Source organism: Panicum hallii, chromosome 7, assembly GCF_002211085.1.
Source record: "Panicum hallii strain FIL2 chromosome 7, PHallii_v3.1, whole genome shotgun sequence".
Lineage (NCBI taxonomy): Eukaryota > Viridiplantae > Streptophyta > Magnoliopsida > Poales > Poaceae > Panicum > Panicum hallii.
The window spans coordinates 36,202,402-36,219,745 of NC_038048.1; the positions used below are offsets into that span (position 1 = coordinate 36,202,402).

At 43.6% G+C, this 17,344-nt stretch overlaps 4 protein-coding genes across 17 annotated transcripts; 2 read left to right on the forward strand and 2 right to left on the reverse strand.

Moving 5' to 3' along the window:
* Positions 1-1,475: 1,475 nt before the first annotated feature.
* Positions 1,476-9,748, reverse strand: LOC112899114 (pentatricopeptide repeat-containing protein At2g06000-like). Of its 14 annotated transcripts, none has more exons than XM_025967460.1 (6): positions 7,842-9,748; positions 7,078-7,571; positions 3,458-3,528; positions 3,285-3,357; positions 2,547-2,842; positions 1,476-2,290 (listed from the first exon to the last, which is right to left on the reverse strand). In XM_025967460.1, the coding sequence occupies exon 1, from the start codon at positions 9,607-9,609 to the stop codon at positions 7,948-7,950; it is 1,662 nt and encodes a 553-aa protein (XP_025823245.1). In that variant the 5' UTR covers positions 9,610-9,748; the 3' UTR covers positions 1,476-2,290; positions 2,547-2,842; positions 3,285-3,357; positions 3,458-3,528; positions 7,078-7,571; positions 7,842-7,947. The 14 variants fall into 14 exon arrangements, with proteins under 14 accessions (XP_025823245.1, XP_025823246.1, XP_025823247.1 ...); XM_025967462.1 differs by having other exon boundaries at positions 1,477-2,290; positions 7,417-7,571; XM_025967456.1 differs by lacking the exons at positions 1,476-2,290; positions 2,547-2,842 and adding exons at positions 4,266-4,368; positions 5,696-5,732 and having other exon boundaries at positions 3,312-3,357; positions 3,458-4,167.
* LOC112899116 (protein LURP-one-related 6) lies at positions 4,120-5,607 on the forward strand. Its single transcript, XM_025967464.1, has 3 exons — positions 4,120-4,376; positions 4,744-4,986; positions 5,348-5,607. Exons 1-3 carry the CDS (start codon positions 4,152-4,154, stop codon positions 5,477-5,479), a joined length of 600 nt encoding a protein of 199 aa, XP_025823249.1. The 5' UTR covers positions 4,120-4,151; the 3' UTR covers positions 5,480-5,607.
* Positions 9,749-11,841: 2,093 nt separating the features above from the next.
* On the forward strand, positions 11,842-14,088 carry LOC112899117. Its single transcript, XM_025967465.1, has 4 exons — positions 11,842-12,118; positions 12,465-12,617; positions 13,446-13,621; positions 13,801-14,088. Exons 1-4 carry the CDS (start codon positions 11,960-11,962, stop codon positions 13,901-13,903), a joined length of 591 nt encoding a protein of 196 aa, XP_025823250.1. The 5' UTR covers positions 11,842-11,959; the 3' UTR covers positions 13,904-14,088.
* Positions 14,089-14,299: 211 nt separating this feature from the next.
* LOC112899118 (probable signal peptidase complex subunit 2) lies at positions 14,300-17,344 on the reverse strand. The gene is made up of 5 exons (XM_025967466.1): positions 17,149-17,344; positions 16,876-17,027; positions 16,667-16,748; positions 15,371-15,513; positions 14,300-14,624 (listed from the first exon to the last, which is right to left on the reverse strand). The coding sequence occupies exons 1-5, from the start codon at positions 17,254-17,256 to the stop codon at positions 14,531-14,533; spliced, it is 579 nt and encodes a 192-aa protein (XP_025823251.1). The 5' UTR covers positions 17,257-17,344; the 3' UTR covers positions 14,300-14,530.

The window sequence follows — 17,344 nt, forward strand, 5'->3', positions numbered from 1 at the left end:
CTACTGGGTAACCATGCAATGCAAGGTAAGGTTCGCGTATGGGGTCGTTGGACAAAGAAGTGTCAGCTGATCACAACAACTCCGCAGCGAAAAGCAGGCGCGCGCGACCAATCAATCAGGCCTGCTCGATCGATCGAGGTCATCTTCCAATCCCTCGCTCTTCCGTTCTCACCGGTTTTCAGGCTCCCGTGCACGGAAAGGCAGGTAGCGTAACATCGCGTACCCTTCGAAAGCCAGATGCGCCGACGAGTCCGTGAACAGAGCGGCGGTGTTTTTGCAGGTGCGTCCGCTCCGGCAAGGATCGGCAGATGGCAAGCACTCCAAGGTAGGAGCAGATAAGATAAGAAGGCCATCGGAGTAGTGCGACGATGCGACAGCGTTGTGCTCCAGGGTTAACTCCAAGGGAGTGAGTGGTAACTGGGGGCTGGGACAAACAGAAGCGTCAGCCCCCGTCCGTCCTCGCTTCGTCCGTTGCCTTGGCGGTGATGGCTGGTCCGGGTCAATCGACCAACGAGAAGCTCGGGACGGCAGGAGCACGTGTCAGCTTGCCAAGAGCGAGCGACATTTGGGCAAGACGAGTGCTTCGCTTGGCCTGCCCGTCGGCTGCTTGTCGAGAGGAGGCTCTGTGTACGGCGGCACAGTAGGCTACTGGTCTGTCACGTCGTTTTAACCGGCCCAAGTCGAGTGAACCATCGGCTGGTGGGCTATGCTGCCAAGGCGGCAGCAGCGCGTGCGTGCGGGCCCGGCACACGCTGCAGGCCTGCTGCGGCCGATTTCTCAGACGCGGGCTGGCAGGCACGGACGCGCCTCAGCCTGCGCGCGGTGCGCCGGTGGCAGACCGGGAGGAACGACGGGAGCGGCGGACGCGGTCGGTCGATGCAGCAGGTGGGTAGCCACCGCCAGGCGCCCAGACTGGCCGCGGATTCGGAGTGCGGTGGCGTAACTAGCCGGCCCCGGCCGCCGCAGCCGGTGCGCGCGGTGGCGGCGCGCCGCCGCGTGCGCCAGCGCCACTCACTATGCCAGCGGCCGGTGCGGGAGCCATTTCCGATCGCAGGCTGCGAACTTGCACAGCTAGATAGGCCCCAGGCCGCAGCTCTTTTACAAATTGCAGGGCACGCGCACGCGACGGGACTCCGCTGCCTGTTTCCGTGAAGGATAGCACATGCCGTCGCGCGGTCGCGATGACGTTACGGGCATCAGCTCGCACCTGGCACCCCCCAGGCCCCCACACACCCCTACCCCTCTTCACAAAGAAATGCAAATGCCGGAGATCACTGTCCGATGGAAACCGCATTGCTCAGCAACTACAAATGCAAGTTATATATATTTTAATCATTAGATAATTGATAAAATGAATCAGAAGAGTATTCTGCGTAAATAATTTGAAAGGAGAAATAAACTAGAGTAGCATGCTATCGTAATTAATTAGCTGACTAGAAAATACCATTGAATACTGGCTTGCATCCTCAGGGCACCTGCAACGGGCCAGGTCAGCTCTCTACAAGAGCTCCGTGTCAGCATTTGGGGAGAGGGAAACTAAGAGAGAGAAAAAAGTGTCGCTTAACGTGGCGAGAGCCGCTGCACAAACTTCTAGGTGAGCGGGCCTAACTTGCCGTGGAGTGCTCAGGGAAGATTGGTGGGGGAGAGGGGGCAGAATGGGGTTAAAAAATTTTTGCTGTGCGGAGCCCTCCAAAATTTAGCCATAAATGTTACAGTAAATCTGTTGGAGGTTAGTCTACTATACTCTCTATTAGTCTACTATACTCTCTGTAGGTGACGTGGCTGATGTTATAGAGAGCATGCTCTCTGTACTATTGCGGGTGCCCTTACCAACAACCCATTTCCCAGAGCGCCAATCATCACCACACTCACACATTGTTTGTGCAACCAAAAAGGCTTCGGAGGGAACAAAGGCTAGCTAAAGGCGTAACCCCGGTCTCCACGAAACTCTCTGAATCTTCCGTCCACTTCGCAGCAGCAGACCAATGATCATGCCAGCGTTTTCGCCGCGACGAACAGTAGCTCATCTACCATAGTCAAGGTAGGAGGAGAACAAAAGCAGTGCTCGCAGATTCCATCTGCAAAAACTGAATTTCGCGGAGAACAGATGCGGTCAAGTTTTCCTTTAGCAGTTGGTTGCTTAGTCCCAAAGGTTCGGTCGGAAGGGCTCGCCGGCGATTCCTCTGGTGGCCACTCAGCACGTCAACACGCCCGCCCTTGTTAACTGGCTACGGCTTCGCTTGCCAGAAATAGTTGACGATGCCCCGGCAGAGCCACTGTTCGGCTTTCCCTGGCCATGAATAAACAGTAGGGTTAGGTAAGAGAATCATTTAGGGTTAGGCGCTTTGTACCAAAGCTAACATGGAGGTAAGAGGTTGCAACAAAAGGCCACAGCTCTAGGTAATGGTTGATCGACTCTACTGCAACGGCATAGCCTGTTAACCAATGTCAGGATATGGAGGGCATGCAGCTTAGCACACACAAAAATTAATTACAAAATTATGCTGTAGAATTAGTGGCTGGCTTTACAGAATGTTAAGAATTACCACGTATTCTTCCCCAAAATCAATAGTTCACTGATCACCAGTGAAGAACAGCAATATAGGCTAATCAATGCATTCTTTTAGCCTAAAAATGGAGGTCACGAACATTTAGAGGCCACCAGAAAACACCAGTGATGTAATATAGTCAATCCTTTTCAGCCCAATCGATATTCGCATCAACAGTAGAAAATGCAGTGCGCTTTTTCTTGCAAAGTGCCTCAGAAATCAAGGATCCTAAGATTCAACGGCTCGGGCCAGCATGATTGATTGCATGAAAGGGACACCCAAGAGATATCGTCCTTCAAACAAAGAAAAGGAAAAAGTTAGCGACAACAAAAGGACATGATGCAAACAATAGTGAAAATATTTTTTGCTGTAAAGATAGGATACCAAAGTCAACCGGTGGAATGGCAATAACCAAAAAATAACCTAGGTTAAGTAAACTTCAGAATTCAATTGCTTGCACTTTTTTTGAATGAAAAGCACACAAAAAGGGCTTCTATTCCTGCACTTTTAAATTCTAATAGTTGCACTCAAGAGACAGGCTAAAAAGAGATTCTCTTGAAAACGCGCAAAAATACAGGATTATAGGCACCAATGAACGACATGCTAACAAGATGCGAGGCTCATTTCGTTGTTGGTAAAGCTTTGGCATTTTCCTTGAATAGGTTAATAGCCTGCACAGCCAAGCTTTTGCCAAATTGGATTGGCTAGCAAAATCAGGTTGCCTGTTTTCATTACCTCTCCTCCAACGTCTTCTTTTCTTTCTGATGATCTCCCAAAATCTATCTGCTCCCATGCTAATCCACCCGTTCTGTATATGTAATTCTTGAGATTACCAAATTTCATGACATATGAATTCATGAGCAAATGAAAGCTTTAACAATTAAAAAGAAAAGGAAGTTATTAATCACCTGGGATTACAAATAATAGTAGCATGTAGAGAGCATGCGCCATTGTGCCCAGAGCCCAGACACCAGAAATACTATTGCAAGGACATGGATTACACAAGGCTAACTTCATTCAGACAAAAGTCTGCATAATAAGAAATGCACCAGTGACAAATATTCCTGCCTTCTGGTAAAATTATTATCATCTAATAGTGCCATGCGCTCTATATTTGAGACGTTAAGAAGTTTGAAATGAACAAAAAAAAATCAAAGGCAGTGTTGCAACTTCAAATGAAATTATTAGAATGCATAATAAGCACTCACAGAAGAGATACATACAATGGCCAAAGGAGAAACTTCTGAGCAACACCACCAGAAAGATGCTGCTTTATGAAAGTTAGACAAACTATATTCAACCATTTTTCTTTTTCCAGGATTGCTTTATGCAGGGCTTTTGTCCAACTTGCAAGAAAAGTTCTTGCAGTGACTTTCCATAGTAAAGAGACTCTGAACCACACCAACCTACTGGATTTTCCTCATTGCTTCTCAGCTTGGGAGACTGTCTTGTTTGAAACAATCGTCTTTTGCCCCAACATAAATACTCGCCTGCTGGCCACAGAACTTGCTAGAGGCAAGGTGGGCAAACAGAAACAGGGGTTCAGATCCAAGCAACAGATCTCTCCCTCCACTTTGTGAGCAGCATCAACCATCAAGCAAAATGGACAACAGCATTCCTGTAGTTAGCAAGATTTTTTGCTCAGGCAATCCAACAATGCTGATGATCAGGAGACGACCCATTGTAGTGAATGGTGGTGGTTTTGTTGTTACTGACCTCAGTCATAATGTTGTCTTCATCGTAGATGGTTGTGGAATACTTGGATCCAAGGGAGAGATTATGGTCAAAGATGGTGAAGGAGAACCAATACTATTCATCTCTAAAAAGGTAATGGATCATAACTTCAAAATATGATGCATGCTTTCTTGATTTTCAGTGCTTCACTTGAACTAAGATGGTGAAGAAGAACCAATATTATGTTGATCTAATTCTATGACGTCATTTCATACTTCTCTCGCACTGGCTAGCTCTTAAATTTTAGATGTGGGAACAGCTTTATGTTCCAGCTCCCATTTACAATAGGGAGACTAGCTCTTCAAGAAGAAAATAGTGAGAAGGATTCGAGAACTTCATATACTTTTCTTGAGAAATGGAGGAAACATAACTGCGAAAAAGAAACACAACTATTTGTCCTACAATACCTTCACTTCCTATGTTTCTTTGATGTTCACATTATTAATACTCTACACCGCAGGGAGGAATTGTCCAGGCTCTAAGCACTAGGAACAAATGGAATGGATACTCGATGGATTACCAAGGAAAAGACAAGTTGGTCTTCAGCCTAACTGATCCGAAATCATGCATAGCACAAGGTGCTCCAATTAGAATTCATATTGAACCCAAGAGGCACTGCAAAAATTGGGATTTCGAAATTGGTGGATCTTTTGCAGATAGAGACTGTACAATAGTTGATTGCACCAGAAAAATAGTAGCCCAGGTATGCCATCCGTACCATTATAGTTGCATACTCTTACCTCAGCTTTTGTAGTAAATTATCTTTCAGACATTCCTTTTATTGTCACTGAATTGATTAAGGCATACATAAACTAATCCAGATCATGGTTAACAAGAATTATTCCATGACAACAGAAAAAACGAAATATATTCTACATATCTACAGTCATCATGTTGGACTAAGAAAAGTGCTTAATCATCTCAAGCGATATTGCTACTCTGTTATCTAAATCTGCATGCACTTGTCTATATGAAAGTGTAGAAGTGTATTGTCAGCATTGCATTCATGCCACCAACATTCGAGCACCAGGGATTGAGATCTAACGCATGGTATCTGTCTGCAGATGGGTAGGAAAGAACTGATAGGAGGCAAGGACTTCTACCACGTGGAAGTGCAGTCAGGATATGACCAAGCTTTCATCATTGGGGTGATGGCAATTCTTGACAACATCCATGGAGAATCAACCAGATGCTGATAGCATGAATGAGAGAATAGAGTAGACTCATGTTCAATAACACTGTTCTTGCAACCTACTTTCATCTTCAAGTCAGAAACAAATGCATGCTGGCACCATCATATGATTGTATGCCGCACTGAATATCATTTACAGACCAGCTGATATGAGCCTTTCACTGCCACTCATTTGCTTCTTTAATAAAAAGGGAGACACATAACAAGCAAGAGGACTAACCGACTATTTCTTCTTATTATATTGATGCGCAGCTCTCCTGCGTGTTCGAGAAAAAGAAAAAGAGGACAAACCGACTAAGTGCACAGAAGCATAGAACATCCCTATTCCAATGTTACTCACCTGCTATGTATTATAACTCAACAAACAAAATTGCAATTTTCACGAATTATCAACAAAATTGCTAAATGTGTACACCTTGTACCATGGTCCATGGTCACTAGAAATCTGGGTCAAGGTCGACCGGCCTGTGGGTAGCAGGTGTCTATATGATATGTCATGCATAAGTAGTTATAGTTATAGAGGTTCAATACAAAGTAAAAAAAGTTAAAAAAAAAAGAAGTAAATTCATCCGGCCCATCCAGCCAACTACCCCACCTAATGTAACCCTAAAATAGTCACGCATGCAGCCGCCTCCTGCGGTCCTGCCTTGCTTCTCGCTTTCTCTCTCCTCTCAGGCAACCCACCTCTGAAATCCACAAATCAACCACTGCTAGCCAACATCTCGCAGCAGGCAGTAGTAAAATTGATTGCCCATGGTGTCCTCTTCCATTTTGTGCCCTAAGTTTTGTTGGAGACATTTTTATTTTGCGTTGGCTGTTGCTGCTCCCTAAGTCGTGTGGTCCTATCAGCCGCTGGCCGTCGTCCCACATCTCAGCAAAACAAACCCACATCATCCCACCCTCCCTCCTTTCCCCTGTTTCTATGTACGGCACACATGCTCCTGCTGCTGCGGAGTGGTGACCCAGGCAGAAATGGGGCATCAACCCTGCTACATCCTGACCCTGGATTTGGGAACGCGACATCTATCCCAAATTCTGTGACTATGCCTTGTACAGTCAAAAGTAGTGCTCAAGGATATCCCTTAAGTGGTGAAAACAGAAAAAGGATGGGAAATGTCTCGACTTAGCAATTGAAATTATGACTTACGACCACCTTAACTTGGACTTCAGAAAAAGATGGGGAATGTCTTGAGTTAGTAATTGAAATTATGAATAACTTTACCACCTTAACATGGACTTCTTTTGGACAGCTTAAACTTAATTTTAATGCTGGAACAAACTGAAGTCCTCCCAAAATGCGTGATATTTGAGGCCTAGCAGACAAGCCAATGTGGAACTTTCATGAAGAGACCGAAATCCTTCCATGGCTTAACTGATTCCAGCTCCTCAACAGACTGATTATGCTAGTAAAACTAGAAACTACTCAGCACCTCAAAGGCAAGTTTAAAAATTGCAGCGGAAAAACCGTATACTCAGGCTTGTGTAGACATATCTAGCAAAAATTGTGTACGATGCCACTGTAGGCTTGTGCATACTCTTTCCTAAAAAGAATCTATATGAGGATGAACAATACACAGAGAAGAAATAATACAACTGAAGTACCTCTGCTAGAGAGTAAATCACTTCCATCCAATTCTTCAAGCATAATCTTCAACTGAAGAAAGGATTTAACTGAAGTAGCTCTGCTAGGGAGTAACTTTAGTTCCATACAATCTTTCAAACATTGAGTCGTCAACTGCTAGTTCAATTTTATTCGGTTAAAAATCTCCTGATCATAGCTGCTCTTGAATCTTGGCAAAATGCCCAAAGTGACTGACAGAGATTATGCTCAGATATAATGCTTACAGGAGTGTGTCAAGCATCATGTATGCAAGTTTTGTAGCATCACTGCAGCAGAGCAGCACTATGGACACTCGTTTGACTCCTCTTGATGAGACTCACCAAATCAATCCACTGAATGCGCAGTGCACCAAATAGCTTAACCTTTCCATTCTTACTCAGAATGAACTTGGTTTGATTACTTTCTCGATAATTAGGTAGCCTTGGTGCAACCAAGATCTCAATATTTACACTTGAGTTTCTTTCAGATGAATGTCCTGCGAAACAACAATTTTGTTTCATTGAATAAATTGAACAAAACTCAACTGAGAATGTGGGATTCACAGGATGAGGCACGTTAACAGAATAAGAAGGAAACATGTCAATTAGGTCTTTAATTTAGAAATAGTGACATTATGACCGAGGCAGTAAAGTGTGCATATCTAACGCAGCTTACAGAATCAGAGTGATAGAGGTAGTTCAAAAAACAAAATTTACTAACTAGCACAGTTATGATGCAGGAGGCAACTGATAAAAAAAAAACTCACCGGAGCCTGTTGCTCTCATCAAGATAAGTCCCAGTTCTACGATGCAATAAGCACCTGATACAGTTAAGGTGCTCTTCCCCGCATTCTTTATTTTAGTATGATTCAACTATACAGCAATTGAAATATCTAGTCTTTGGCTCTGGAGAGAACAAACTTTCTGACTAGATGAAGCATGTCCTGAAGCAATAAGCATTATGCGATCCACCTCATTAGGCATCCCAGCCTTCAAAAGACAACTAATAAAAGAATTAACCGTAATAGCATCAGGGTAACACCCAGTCTCCACCATTTTGTGGAAAAGGGTGATTGCTTCTGATATCCTACCTTTCATACAGTGCCCAATTATTAGAATAGTATACGTATACTTGTCAGGATGACACCCTTTATCTTCCATATCCAATAGGATCAAGTTTGCTTCATCCACCTTTCCTCCCTTGCACAGTATATCAATCACAGGGTTATATATGAAAGTTCGTGGAGCAATGTCTTCCCGCATGTTCAATTCTCTCAGAAGACTAAGAGCTTCCTCTGATCTACTCTGCTTACAAAGTGAGTGTATCATGATAGAGAAAGTGTACAGATTTGGTTGGATATGATACTGAACCATATCCTTCCAAACCCTCAATGCACCATCAAGCTGTCCACACCGACAATATCCATCAATCAACGAACTAAATGTCACAACATCAGGGGGGCAGCCATGGAGCATAAGCTGTTGATACATTCCCAATGCAGATTCAATATCTCCAGTCTTTCCATATCCATTAATAAGCACATTGTATGTGATCGTGTTGGGTCTTGTCCCATATTCAAGCATGTCATTGTATACTGCCAGAGCATCCTCCATCCTGCCAGTCTTACAATAACCTGAGATCACTGAGGTGTATGTCACTACATTGGGCATGCAAACACCATCCCTTTGGAGCCTCCTCAATACCTCACGGCCCTTGTTCACCTCCTTAACCCTGCATAGCCCATCAACAAGAATATTGTGTGTGATGGTATCTGGTGAACACCCAAACTCATCCATCCTTTCAACCAACTGGAGTGCCTTTTGGACATTCCCTACCCGACACACCCCCTTAATGACGACATTAAAACTCCAGACATCCGGAGAATACAGCCCCTCTTGAATCCAATTCTCAAACAAAGCAACAGCATCCTGCGTGCGGCCGTGTGCAATAAATGAGTTCATGACCTTGTTATATGCATACGGCTCGATGTGGCAACCAAACTGGGAGCCCTTAGCGAGCAAAGTTGCTGCGGCATCAAGATGGCCGGCATTGGTGCAGGATCCTGCTACGAACGAGAAGAATCCCGCATCGGGGAAGTACCCCGACTGGCCCATCATTTGGTCGAACAGCTTAAGGGCGTCGCTGTGGCGGCCAGACCGGCACAGCAACGAGATGACGTGACGGTAGGAGTGCTCAGAAGGGGGTAGGGAGAGCGGCGGGGAGTGCAGACAGGAGAAGATGCACAGCGCGGCGGCGGCGCACGGCGCGAGGCGGACCGCGGCCGCGGCGGCGAACGGAGAGGGATCGAGGACGCGGAAGGCAGGGAGGCGGTGCGGCCGGAGGAGGGCCGCTGATGCGAGCGCTTTGGCGATCCAAAGCTCGGTGGCTTGCGGCGGGGCCGGGGCCGGGACCGTGGAAGGATGTTGCGGCGGCAGGTGGGCGTTGGGGCTGAAGGAGTAGTGGAGGAGGCGGAGGGGGTGGTGAGGAGGGAGGCGGATGCGGACGAGCAGGAAGGTGTTGTGGAGGAGGAACATCGGGGAATGCGGAGGCCGGGGCGGCGGGGCGTGTACGAGGCGGCGGCGGCGGCGGAGGAGAAGGAGGTCATGGACTCAGGGCGCGGGGAAGAGGCATATGTCAGGGGAGAGTGCGCGTTGGAGGGGGAGGACTGAACGAGCAGGGTTTTCCGGTGGAAACCACAAGCGAAGCCGGGCGCTATTTTTCAGCAAATGCGAGATCATGTTTGAAGAAACACGGCGAACGCGATTCTTGATGCACGGACAGATCAACACGAGTCCAATTAAAAATATACAGACTTCTTTAAATTTGGTTTAGACATTATTTCTCATAAATTTTCTTTTTCCCGGAAACTGGATGATCCTTAAAAAAAGAAAAATTAGATAATTTTTCATACCAACAAAAACTCAATAGAAAAAAAGAGATCATGAATTTCTTTGTCTTAGAGAAAATATTAACCCCACTTTATTTAAAAAAAGTACAATACAAATTTATAATATTTGAACTTAAGTGTGTCTGAGAAGCGTCCACCTAAATTTATTAAGATTCTGAACCCATCTCATCATATTGATCACTAACAATCCACCCAACTAAGATGAGTTGCCGTCGATGTTGACGCTACCACAGCGCTCCCATAAAAAGCTCCTGAAGTTGAGAATTTGACGTAAAATAGAGTTGATCCTAAGATCCTTGATGGTACGATTTCTCTCTCCTACATGGATAGATGCATTGGTAAATATTCTTGCGTGTTTGATCGGCTTGAGCAGTGAGAACCATTTTGTCAACATCTTGACGACTAAGCACAGAACCTGATCCTCTCAGCTTCCCTCCTAAAAACACACGGACTGTTGCAATTTTCATAAAATACAACAAAGCATAGCATCTACAGAATTTAACACTTTATTCTTATTGTTGTCAATCCATAATTGAACTAGAGTAAGTTTCCAATTATTTACTAAAAATTATCGAGATGATCACTCACATAAAAGATTGCAACGCATCATAAAAAAAGCTATTAACAAATTTTTCTTTGCAAAATAAGTAGGATTTACCTCCACATTTCTTCTCTCACTAGGATTGTTATGAGGTTGGTTTCTATTATCAGGAAAACATGCACTCTAGAGGGTGCATATTCAAACCTCACACAACAGAATATGTGAATGAGAGGTGACAGCCCCTAAAGTTTAGAATTGAGTAAGGAGACTGCACTGAGTGTGGTCTAGTTGAGTTATATTTTCAAATAATACAATAAGTAAAATGCATTGCAATATGTACAGACTCTTCCTATTGAAGTACGGCTCTTTGGGAGACCGACCTCGGTTTTAACCAGCACCATCCTATATTTGATCAACAATGTCTCATTTCGAACAATATACCGGTGTCTGAATTGAACAACAAGATTAAAATTCCTAAACCAACTATCCTCCTAAAATATAGTCCTATTATCATCCCCTACTTTCCACTTATCGATAAGATCAAAATAAATTAGTTAAACAGCTACCTCATATGAATAGAATGAACTTATCATCTTTCAAAAATTGCTTAAAAAAGTAGCTTCTTTAACATCCAAATAACAATTTGGTTCAAGTTCTTACAAACTATCTTCGATGAAATCAATATACAAAATGCTTCTTGCCAGGGGTGGCTAGTAGGGGACCATGGTCCCTCCCAAGGTTGTAGATTTTGAGCTAATATATGGCAATATTCAGTGAATGGGAAAAAGGAAATTAGTGAAGGTCTAACTAATCACCGCGTTCTTATCAGTTCGGTCTATGAGTTTTTGGGCTTGTTTAGCATGGAGCTTCCATGCTGGAGCTGAAGTTTGTAAAATATTTTATATTTTTATTTTAAATCTAAAATAAAAGTATAATGACTCAACAAAAGACTCTTAATTTATTTATAACTCTAGCTTCAAGAATTTATGGAGCTGGGTACGAGGTGCTCCAAGAACTCCACGAATTTTCTAGAGTTGGAGCTATGCCAAAGCCTCTAAGTTTGATAATACAGCTGATGAATACAAGCATAAATAGTAGTAACGAAGCTAGATGAGGCTGTAAGTATTACCACGATATAGATAGTTCAACACACATACGCTACGGATAATTTCACCTGACGCCCAGAATCGAAATTCTGGCTCCGCCCCCAGCTTCCTGCTCACATTTCAAACAGACGCAACGTCCCTACACGCTGAATCTAAAGAATATGAAGGTGCGATGTGAAAATCACCAAAACACCCAACTAGATTACGGCCGGGTGGCGTGGGGCCGGCCGCTCCGTTCCATCGTGCCCCGAGAGGCCGGGCCGTCGCCGCGCCGCCCAAATCCACCGCCGAAAGAGAAATAAAGGAAGTTCCCCTCTCTCTCCGTGAAGATGGCCTCGAGCTCCAGCAGCGGCGTTGGAGCGGAAGGCGGGGTCGGCGAGGGTCCGACGACGCTGGACGAGCTGTACCAGATCAACGTGGTGCCGGCGGAGCTGCACTTCAAGTTCCGCAAGGAGCTCCAGGGCCTCCGCGTCGGCCTCAACCTCGAGGTCTCATCTCGATCCATGCTAAATCCTAAACCTCGTCATAAACCCTAAATTGCTGGGTATGAATTTTCGTCACACGTAGATTTGTTTGTTCGTTCCGTCCAATCGTTTCCCTCTGGTAGTAAAATTGATCCCCGCAAGCTCCCTTGGCTTCGGAAATGTTAAACCCTCGCAATGACTGTGCGTTTGAAATAGTATTTTCATGAATTTGCCTTCCCTTACACATCGACAAAAATGTTACTGATCTGGAAATCTTAGAGTTATGTCCCCATAGTGATTTTTACTATTCTGGTTTAATCGTTTCTGCTGCTTCATAATGTCTAAATGTGATGATATATTGTCTTTGCAGTTCTACAATCTTGAGGTGAATGATTTTGAGGCGAAGGTAGTACTGAAGCCTCTAGATTACGAACGGAAGTGGAAATTCCAGTACAAGCCCATCAGCGGTGACATACAGCTGCTTTCCAAGAAGATACCAGTTACAAAGTTTCTAAATCTACAGGTTCTGTTCTTCTGCAGAATCCTGTTAATTGGAACAGTGTTCTGTGACAGAAAGTACGGTTACCTAGTTGGGAAATCATTTTATGCAAACAGCAGCTAGCTACTTTATATTATTGATAGATATAGGCCATGAAACATGCATCTGATGGTGGGGCTACCAATCTTAATTGGTCAATGTGACTAAAAATTATGCATTTGATGCTTAAGTGAACGCATGGAATTTATGCAAGTAGAAGTTAGAAATAAAAAGACCGGTAAAAGTATTCTTATGTTTTTGCTGCCTTGATTCTGATAGCATAATGTTGAAGAAAATATCTCAATACACCCCAGCAAAGAATAATTATTATCTGTACAAAATGCAAGCTGCCTCTTGTATATGCGCCAACTTTGGTTGCATATTCTTTACAAACTGCTCCTTGGAATACTGTGTAGATGTCTATTATCTTTCTCTTTTGTTATTTAACATTTCCATGAGCAAATGAGGGTTGAGAGCACAATTTAGTTGATATGCTAGTTATCCCTATGTGTGATTTGATGATTAAGGGTTACATGCTTAGTTATTTATCGTAGCAGAAAATTGGTAATTGTAAATGGTCCTGAAATTGCCATGCTACATTAGGAACAGAGTATATACCATTTTCCTAGGAAAGGTGTGCAGTAATCATCAGCTTCTAATATAGATGCCATAAAGGTAGAAAAATTGCACCAGGCTGCCATGCCATCCATGATCAACATGGCCAAACCCAGAAAGGCTTAATCGTTTTGAATTTAGAAGTTCCTTTTGGGGCACTGATAGTGCATGAAATTTCTAACAGCATGGGTTTCACAGGTTGGCATCGGTCATAATTTTCATCTGAATGCAACTGGATGGAAATGGAAGCTTTCTACTTGTCTTGGGGGAGATGGTGTCTCTCAGATAAGAAACAAGTCTAAAATCAGCATGTTCCCAGGGTTTGATTTGAGGATTGGATGGAGAGCTGAATATGTGCTTCCTGAGATTCATGGGTGAGTCTGAGTCAATACTAACACTAAAATTGCTTGAACGTTAGAAACATTCGTGCAGGATCCTAGACTCATATCCATCGAAAACCTACTACATGAGGGCAATTTGAACTCACGAACATTTTTCTTTTTTCGATTCAAGACCGTAACTCAACTGTGGTTGTCATCTTTGCTCTACGCAGGGCTGTTGGCACAGGAGAACCTGCCTTCAGTATGGACTATGGGCGGCTGCATGCTTCAATAGATCGGGTTGAAGCTATCGTTACGCAGTCAGATCGGTACTGATCCTCCATGGTGGAAGTCAAAAGGCAAAGGAGCATTTTGAAGTTCTGTGTATGATGTACAGCAATTAGCAAAAGTTCACACTAGAAAAACTTCGAGAAGCATCTTGAGATTCTCCAAACCCTTGCGCGGCTTTTCTTGTTTCTGAAAGCATAATAAAATAATGTTGGAACTACTTGTGTTTGACACTTGGACGTTTACCAAAGAAAATGCTCGCTTACACTATCATAGCTGTGACCTTATTCCACACTAGCAGTTGCTCGTGCATGATCTTTAGGCATACGGATTTGTATTGTGTTCGCTTACAACTTGCGTAAAGTCGCAGAATGGAAATACGTGATACAACGGTTTTCATTCCTCTCTGAAAAATGCTGAGCACAAGGGCAGCAGACGAACCGGTTGCACGCCCACACCACGGTTCTATAGAATATAGAGGTGCCAGATAGTTACTGGGATAGACGCGGCACAAAACACAGAACCAAGGTTTTATGTCTTGAACGGTATTCATTCACTGATCAACCAGTACAGTATGCAAAAATCTGTTTAGATTACGCTAAGCTCTCTTCCATAAGAGGGGTTTCCCTAGACAATCAATGTCTCTCTGGATGGTCAGAGACTCGAGCTACCGATTCATTTACTCTTGCGCTCGCTGTTGTAGTCATCAATCAGCTTCTCAACATCCTTCCAGAATAGACCTTCCACAAGAACCCCTTCCTTAGTAAACCTGCCAAAGGAATACTGTTAGTATGTGTGCAAATGAAGATTCAGGAGAAAAGGAAATAGGAAATAGCTACTACTTACTTCTAGCTTTGTCCTAAGTCAAACTATCTTAGGTTTGATTTAGTTTATAAGAAGAGTGTCAATATTTATGACACCAAATAAATGCATTATGAAAATATATATCACGATGAATCTAATGATACTTATGGGGTGTCATAAATATAGGTAATTTTTTGAAAAAATTTAAGATGGCCTGACATAGGATAAAACTAGAAATGCACTTATTTTGGGAAGGAGGGAGTATGTCACAAGGATGTTCTAATAGGGTTTTACGCAGTGACATACAATAAAAACTGGCAAACTGCATTTCAGGAAAACTAGAACACAAGTTCAAACAATAAGATATCTGTATGCACTAGAGCTTGCGTGTTTTCTCATGTAAGGGAATAAGACCCAGAAAGCAACCACTATGATTTTCAATTAACACCTAATATACTATGGAATTGCAAAGGAATTTGGGTACATCATACAAAAAATATAGTTTGTAGCAGCCATGCGTGAGCTACTTAATTAGATTATCTTAAAGTAGGACAGATGCGTCAGTTGATAGCACTCTGGATAGTAAGCATTTCAGTCAGATTTAAAATATAACTAGAAAGACATGCCTCACTATAATCCAGATTTAAAAAAGAATTACATCTTCAGTGTCAAAAAATTAAAATTCTCAACTGAATGCTATTTAATACATACCACTTTGTCACGCTCTTAGTAAAATGGACTGGCTTATTTGCAGAGATAGACTGCGGGTCCGCACTGGCTATTGTGAGAGTGTACATGTCCGAGAACCTTGGCAGCTTAGAAGAAATGATGAGGCCGGTGCTGTTGAAAGAACCCTGGGAGAAAATAATAAGTTAGCAAAGGTATACACATCGTGTCATTATGACAAATACTGAACAAGAACAGACATCTCAAGAAACTGGCAATCACAATTCTCCATAGTTCAAAATAAGATCACTTCACTATCTAATAAGCGGGGCATTCACTACTACATCCATCTTGAAGGCAACACAAACACCAAAAGGAATTGTTGGGCAAATAACAAGTGCTGCTTTATGAAACATATGCTTTAGTGACTATAAGGACTGGATAGCAGAGCAAATTTGAACTTATGGTCAAAATTCTGGAAGCAAAATAGCCAAATCATCTATATAAACACCCTTGGTTTCCTTTCTTCTAAATTGACAATATTTATAGTATCATGCAAGTCGTGGCTGAATAAAGTAGTTTTGCATTCAAGTAAAAGTAGTGCACAATATTGCAACTACTCAGCGTAGAGTATTAGGGTATCACTCCAGATCACAACTAATTCGTATAGGGTATCACTGTGACTTGGACTGAAAAGTTCAAAATCGAAGGCATGTGTTGAGCAATGAGGAAGCAAAATACACAGCTGCACATTTGCTCCCTAAGAGAAGGATAAAGAATAGAAGTCAAGTTGTCCAATGTTCAACAAGCATGGGAAAAAGCTACTCCAATGACAACAAAAATGTTCATAAAGTGGATTTAGGAAACATATCACAACTTTAAAAATCCAGAAACTTCCAGTGTGATTGCAAATAAGATAGCAGTAATCTGTGTCATCAAAATTTGCAACAGGTGAAAACTCCTTAACATTGTTCAGCATGGGCAAATGACTTCCCCTGCATGGATACTTGATTGAAGAACAGCCGCTTCAGTTGGTTAAATATAACATTATTCAACACTTTCTTCAACAAGCAACTTCTTCAGATGATTTTTTTAGAAAAAACACAACCACCTCAAGTCAGAACTTTAAGATGGAACATAGACAGGAACTTCCTACTAATGTCAGTATCAGAATTTCTTCCTACCCATGATCAACCATATCTAACTGATGCAGATACCCAAACTGAAAATCAAAATTCTAAGTTTCATTCTGATACAGTACAGTCATGAAGAAAGTAGAATGGATAGCATATAACATCTACACATGGAATTCAAGAGCAACAGGCGGAGATGGTGACTAACCATAGGAGGGTGGGTGAAGAGGATGGCATCCTTCTCCTTGGTGTAGCTAAGGATCAGCAGCACCACATTCAACACCACATACGTATCGACCCATCCAAGTCAAGGACCAACAGCGAAAATCAACAATTCCACACGATTCTCAACCGAAATCAGATCTAGCGCCGATCCATCAGCAAAAGAGCGGGCAAACCGAGCGAAGAAAAGGATATAACGCGATGCAGCCGAGGAGGAACTCGCGGTTCTGTGGGAACTTCTTCGGGTAGAACTGTGCGAGTAGGGCGACGGCGATCACGGCCGCCCCGATCCCCAGCTTCAAGTTGCCCAGCCGCGTGTCCTCCGTGTACCCCTTGCTCTTCACGACCTGCACGCACCACGGAACCACCTCGTCAGATGGGAATTCTAAAGGAACCAAGTGAGAGGAGCGATCGAAAAGGAGCGAGAAAGAGGAAGGAGGGACTAGGGTTTAGGGTGAAGCGCCGTACATCGGAGATGGTTTCGTCGAGGAGGTGCTTGATGGAGTGCGGGTCGAGGAGATTGGCCTTCTTCGGGGTCACCTTCGCCGGCGTGGCCGCCGCGCCGTCACTCGCCATCTGCGCCGCTGCTCCGCGAGATCGTCGGCGAGGAGGAAGTGGTGAAGACGGAGCGGGCGAGTGAGGGAAGAGAGATGCGGGGCAGGTG

Bases quoted from the DNA above. Each gene is read 5' to 3' on its own strand.
- LOC112899116 (XM_025967464.1), top strand. From the start codon at position 4,152: ATGGACAACAGCATTCCTGTAGTTAGCAAGATTTTTTGCTCAGGCAAT. The intron at 4,377-4,743 runs GTAATGGATCAT...TCTACACCGCAG, and splicing joins TACTATTCATCTCTAAAAAG to GGAGGAATTGTCCAGGCTCT. The intron at 4,987-5,347 runs GTATGCCATCCG...ATCTGTCTGCAG, and splicing joins CCAGAAAAATAGTAGCCCAG to ATGGGTAGGAAAGAACTGAT.
- LOC112899114 (XM_025967461.1), bottom strand. From the start codon at position 9,609: ATGTTCCTCCTCCACAACACCTTCCTGCTCGTCCGCATCCGCCTCCCT.
- LOC112899117 (XM_025967465.1), top strand. From the start codon at position 11,960: ATGGCCTCGAGCTCCAGCAGCGGCGTTGGAGCGGAAGGCGGGGTCGGC. The intron at 12,618-13,445 runs GTTCTGTTCTTC...TGGGTTTCACAG, and splicing joins CAAAGTTTCTAAATCTACAG to GTTGGCATCGGTCATAATTT. The intron at 13,622-13,800 runs GTGAGTCTGAGT...TGCTCTACGCAG, and splicing joins GTGCTTCCTGAGATTCATGG to GGCTGTTGGCACAGGAGAAC.
- LOC112899118 (XM_025967466.1), bottom strand. From the start codon at position 17,256: ATGGCGAGTGACGGCGCGGCGGCCACGCCGGCGAAGGTGACCCCGAAG. The intron at 17,028-17,148 runs GTACGGCGCTTC...TGGTGCGTGCAG, and splicing joins TCGACGAAACCATCTCCGAT to GTCGTGAAGAGCAAGGGGTA. The intron at 15,514-16,666 runs GTTAGTCACCAT...ATTTTCTCCCAG, and splicing joins TCTTCACCCACCCTCCTATG to GGTTCTTTCAACAGCACCGG.